This window comes from Felis catus, chromosome B4, assembly GCF_018350175.1.
Source record: "Felis catus isolate Fca126 chromosome B4, F.catus_Fca126_mat1.0, whole genome shotgun sequence".
Classification (NCBI taxonomy): domain Eukaryota; kingdom Metazoa; phylum Chordata; class Mammalia; order Carnivora; family Felidae; genus Felis; species Felis catus.
Window position 1 is genome coordinate 114,933,670 of NC_058374.1, and position 6,000 is coordinate 114,939,669.

The 6,000-nt window shown below is 47.0% G+C and overlaps 1 protein-coding gene across 1 annotated transcript in view; it reads right to left on the minus strand.

Annotated features, from left to right (window-relative positions):
* Nucleotides 1-5,359, minus strand: part of UBE2N (ubiquitin conjugating enzyme E2 N) — a 36,323-nt gene extending 30,964 nt beyond the window's left edge. The window contains exon 1 of the mRNA XM_023257300.2: nucleotides 5,191-5,359. Coding sequence (XP_023113068.1) covers nucleotides 5,191-5,220 — 30 coding nt within the window. The 5' untranslated portion in view covers nucleotides 5,221-5,359. The remainder of the gene's footprint in view (nucleotides 1-5,190) is intronic.
* Nucleotides 5,360-6,000: the final 641 nt, after the last annotated feature.

The following is a 6,000-nucleotide window of genomic DNA, read 5'->3' on the forward strand; positions in this document are numbered from 1 at the left end:
TTAATGTGATTTCAAGCTTTAATTGCTCAGTCACTTTGAGAGACTAAAAAAGCTCTGGCCCAGGAAAAGAGAAAAAAGCAAATTCTAAAAATTCTAGCAAAACATGAAACTGCCAAGATTCACTGTAACTCACATGTGTACAAAATACCTCTACCTATGCGACTATTACAGCACTGTTTGCATGCAAATTTGGAGGACAATCTAAAAGTCAGCAATAAGGTCTAACCATACGGTTCCACAAAGAACCCCTTTAAAAAAGGAGTCACCCGGGGGTGCCTGGGTGGCTCAGTCGGTTAGGCATCGGACTTCAGCTCGGGTCACGATCTCATGGTTTGTGGGTTCGAGCACAGCATCAGGTTCTGTGCTGACCGCTCAGAGCGTGGAGGCTGTTTCGGATTCTGTGTCTCCCTCTCTCTCTGCCCCTCCCCTGCTTGCTCTCTGTCTCAAAAATAAACATTAAAAAAAAATGGGTCACCTCAAAGATGTATTGGTTTGGAGGGAATAGACTAAGTAAGGTACTAGCAACAGGAGGAGGGGAACAAACCTACTATATACATACTAAGTCTCTCTGTCTTTCTGGAAGAACACAATAAAAATAATGGTTGTCTGGGCAGGAGAACTTCAATGCTGAAGGACAGAGGAGAGTATTAATTTTCTCCATATACCCTTTAGAACCTTTCAAGTGCTGTGCTCTATGTATGTATTCCCTATTAGACAGAATAAAAAATTGACTTATTTTTCAATGAAGTAGAGATTAACTTTTAGCTCAGAGATTGACTTTTGGCTCAGACACTGGTTTAGATAGAATCTACTAAGCAATAACAATGTCAAGTTATGATATAGCATAACTCTCCTAAAACGTCTTCCAGAAATTAAAGCACATTCATTCATTCAACCAACAGTTCAATGCCTACCACATCCTTTAGATATTAGAGCAATGCCCAAGTCTTCTAAGAATCCCTGTCTTCATGGAGATTTAGTAGGAGCAGAGATAAATGGTATAAAATATAACTTCAAATAGTGATAACTGCTACACAGAGAGGGAAATAAAGGGAATAAAGAGGAACTACAGAGGAGGGGGAGAGGAAAGCTGTGTTTTGAGATGACACGTGAGTCAAGAACTGAACAATAAGCCAAAACAAGCAATGCAGTAAACAGAAGGAAAGCCCTGTGACTGGAACAAACTTAGTCTCTTATTGTTCAGTGTACAGCAAAGCAACAGTGTGGCTGCAGTGGAGTGACCCAAGGAGAGACACACAGGAGATGACCTCCGAGGTAGGAAGATGTAAGGCAGACCTTGAAACTAAGCGGGGGTGGGGGGAGTCAAGATTTTATTCTAAATGTGATGGTGAACCTTTGTAGAATTCTGAGAAGGGGAGTGACATGATCTGTATTTTAAAAGGTAACACTAGCTGCTGCTTAGGAGGCTAATACAGTAGACTAGGCAGCAAATGATAGAACTAAAAAGTGGTTTCAGAGAGAAGAGTAAATGTGTCTGATAAAATATGTCTGGGTGGATCAGTAGGTTAAGCGTCTGTCTGACTCCTGATTTCAGCTCAGGTCTTGATCTACGATTTGTGAGTTTGAGCCCCATTATCTGGCTCTGCACTGATAGTGCAAAGCCTGCTGGGGATTCTCTCTCTGCCCTTCCCATGTGTGTTCACGCAGGGCATGCATGCACATTCTCTCTCTCAAAATAAAATTTAGGGGTGCCTGGGTGGCTCAGTGGGTTAAACCCCTGACTTCAGCTCAGGTCATGATCTCGTGGTTCATGATCTCTTGGTTTGAGCCAAGCCCGGCGTTGGGCTCTGTGCTGACAGCTCAGAGCCTGGACACTGCTTCAGATTCTGTGTCTCCCTCTCTGCCCCTCACCTGCTCACGCTCTGTCACTCTCTCTCTCAAAAATAAAATAAACATAAGAAAAAAATTTTTAATAAACAAACTTAAAAAAAAAGAATATATTTTGAAAGTTAAGGTGCGCCTGGGTGGCTCAGTCGGTTAAGCGGCCGACTTCGACTCAGGTCATAATCTCGTGGTCCGTGAGTTCGAGCCCCGTATCGGGCTCTGTGCTGACCGCTCAGAGCCTGGAGCCTGTTTCAGATTCTGTGTCTCCTTCTCTCTGACCCTCCCCCCTTCATGCTCTGCCTCTCTCTGTCTCAAAAATAAATAAACGTTAAAAAAAAAATTAAAAAAAAAAAAAAAAAGAAAGTTAAGTGCCTAGAGAATTTGCTAGTGGATTGTATAGGGGAATCTGAGTGGGACAGTAAATGTGTGAAGAATAATTCAAAAAATCACCTTATATTTGTATAGTTATTTACAGTTGTCAAGGTATGTTTACATACATTATGTAATTTCATTATAATAAGAGGCAAGGGAAGGTCACACCAGGTCAAAATCCAAGTTCTGCCTCTTGCCAGTTTTAAGGCCCCAGGAAAGTCATTTGAATGATTTCTAGACTATAAAAGGTAGTCTACTTCACAAGATCAAGATCTGCAAGTATCAAAAGGTTCAAGAATTTTGCAAATGTAGGGGTGCCTGGCTGGCTCAGTTAGTGGACATGCAACTCTTGATCTCAGGGTCGTGGGTTCAAGCCCCACACTGGGTGTAGAGATTACTTAATAAAAAAAGAATTTTGCAAATGTAAATAATGACCAGTTGGAGGTAAACAGCATCCTATTATTAGCTGTCCACCACCACCACCACCATCACATTCTATATGGAACCTTGTATTGTGGTTGACAGAGGAGGCAAACTTAAAAAAAATTTTTTTTTTTAATTTTTTTTTTCAACGTTTTTTATTTATTTTTGGGACAGAGAGAGACAGAGCATGAATGGGGGAGGGGCAGAGAGAGAGGGAGACACAGAATCGGAAGCAGGCTCCAGGCTCCGAGCCATCAGCCCAGAGCCTGATGCGGGGCTCGAACTCACGGACTGTGAGATCATGACCTGGCTGAAGTCGGACGCTTAAACGACTGCGCCACCCAGGCGCCCCCTTAAAAAAATTTTTTAATTAAAAAACAAACATTTTTGCACTGGCTGTTATATGTAGGGGATGAATCACTGGATTCTACTCCTGAAATCATTACTGCACTATATGCTGACTTGTGAGTAAATTTTAGAAAATTAAAAAATAAATTCATTAAAAACACTTTTACTGAGTAAAGGAAAATATACATAACATAACAACAACAGGCACTAGGAAAAACATTACAGGCTTGTAATCTTTCCTAGGGATTGGAGAAAACAGTTCTTTTAAGATAAGCTATAAAAGGCATTGAAGTTAAACCACTTAACTTTTACAAGATAAAACTCAAATCAAGCCCCCTTAATAGAGATGTGCTATCCACAAGATACTGTAAAATTATGATCATGAGTTATCACTGTCTTAGTTAAATAGTAAAATGAAAATACCTAGTGTAAACTAAATTATTGTGTGCCAAATGAACTAAATTATGAGGCCTTCAATTCACTGTCATAGTCATTTCTGTAACTTCATTAAACAAAGTTTCACAGAATTTATTTTTCCATCCAAGGCTTTTGTATTACTGCAGAATATGTCCAGAGTCAAGCAAACTGGAAAAGAAAAAAGTTAAATCTTTAATTCATTACGTGTTCTGGAGAATTATCTTGAATATCAATTTGTATTATGTAGTTGATGACCCGAATACAGAAAACAAAAATTTAAATGAGGGATCCTCTATCCCTCATTTTCAACTGGGCCTTAATAAACATCATGGGGCCACGTGAGCAAAACTACATCGTTAAGAACCATCCAGTGCACACAGCAATTAAACTGCCTTGTGCAGAATCTGAGACAAATCCATAATACAACAAATTTCTCACTATGAAGGTTCACTTTATTAAACTCCAGCATACCATGACAATCTATGCTACTTCCCTGATTTCTAAGAATTTCTACCACATAAAACGTCTTATTTCTCCAAATCAAACACCTTTTAGGTTAGAGATATCCTCGCCATCTCAGATATATTTAAGTGCAATTGCACGAAGCACTACACAATACATCATCCTTCAAAAGATCCTGGGCTTGCTATGAATCTCCCCGCAAACTTTGGAAGAACAAACCAGGCTATGCCAAGGAAACGATGCTGCAAGTTAGTCACTTTAACTCGCATACAGAGGTTCTGAGGTTCTGAGCAATAGAGGTTCAACGAAAATTTTGATTAAAAATGACAAGAAAGTTCAAGGTTTTGTTTTTGTGCACTGCAAGAAATATTGCACATCTGAGGACCTGATATTACGTAAAGAATTTACAAAACAAGTATGTCGATTTCCATGCTTCCATATGCATTTGTCAAAGTGTAGTATTTATAAAGAGCCGAAGAATGGTTTAAAATTAAAAGTGCATAAAACCAAGAGGCAAAGGATTTCAGTCTCCCATACCTGCGCTGCCCCTCCCCTCCCCCAATGCTGTGTTAAACTATTCCCTCTGAGCAAAAACAGCTCTCAGAGTTTGCCAACCAGAGTAAAATCACTTCACAGAGATAACGGGCGGAAACGTATTAAAAAGGGAGGAGATCACGAAAGCGAGGGCAGCGGGACGCGGAGCCCCACGTCCCCGGACCCCAGCAGCCAGCGGCGGACATGTGCCTACTGCTGCAGGACGCGCGGCCCTCCCGGAGCCGCCTCCCGGGGCATAGGGCCCCGCCCGGCCTCATTCTCCTGGTTCATTCATTCTGAATCCGGGGCTTCCGCACCCCCGCGCTCCCGCCCGGCCCAAAAGAAGGCTCCAGGGCTGAGGAGCTGTGTCGGGCCACAGCTCCCGCCCGAAGTCCGGGCCCTGCCGCGATTCCCGCGCGCCCGCGGCCTCCTCCCAGGTGGTCTGAGAGACTGCAGAGGCCCGCACCGGCCCGCACCCGAGACCAGAGCCCCGCAACCCAGCGGCCCCACCCTCCGCCAATGTGCAGGCCGGGCCTTCCCCGCCTGCGGGGCGGCCACCTGGAAGCCCCCGGTCTCCGCCGCCCGGCTGCCCCACCGCGGCCGGAAGTCTCCCCGGAGCCCCCTCCCCAGGCGCCTGACTTCCCTCGCCGCCGCGGCCAGACCCTCTCCGCGCTGGCCTCGGGCCTCCCAGCGCCGGCCGCGGGCCGAAGGAAGCGAGGAGCCGCGCCGCCGGGTCCGCCGAGCGGGCAAGAGCAGAGCACAGAGCCGGGGGTTGGCCTGGGCGGTTACCTTGATAATCCTGCGGGGCAGCCCGGCCATCTTGTCAGATCCCGAGTTCGGCCTCTGGTCTCGACTCTGGCTCCGCTCGCCTCACGCACGAGTGGAAGTCCAGGGCTCCACTTCCGGGGGACGTTGCCGCGCCCGCCGCCGCCGCCGCCGCCGAGGCCCCTCGGGAAATGTAGTCCCTGCTCGCGCGCGGGCGGGCTTCCCTCGGACCTGGCCCCCTCCCCCGCGTTCCCCGCCCCAACCCCGGCCTGGGGATGGCGGAAGTGACGAGTCCCGGTGGGGCAGGGAGTTGGGGGAGGCGGCGCCGGGCGGCGCGGAGCTCCGGCGCTCGTGGCGGAGCTCGCCGCGCGGTGGTGGGACTGTGGGGCCGGCGCCCCGCCCGCACCAGTGGGCGACGTAACAGAGGCCCGGGCGCGGACGCAGCCCATTCATTCATCCGCTAGTTTTTTGGTTCATTCAACGTTCCTGCATTGCGCGCGGCCGCAGTTGGCGCTGCGGTGAACGACTGCGGTGAAGCTGAGCTGCGGGCCCCTTCCTTTAAGGGAGGTGGAAGATGGGAACTCAGTAGCCAGACTCGTAAATGCGGGCTTCGGAAGTTATCCACGAAAACCCTAGCCAGAGAATTTTGATATTTAAATTTTGATATTTAAATTTCACATAAATCGGTCCCCTTAAAACCCAGAGAAAGCTGAAAGAAAGCGTTTGGAGAGAGTTGGGGGCAAGGAAGTGGCTTCTGAACGCCCGGACCTCGTGGTTGAGACGCAGTGTTGCTAGCTGCAAGAATGACCAAGCACAGGATTAGGGAGCCCAGAG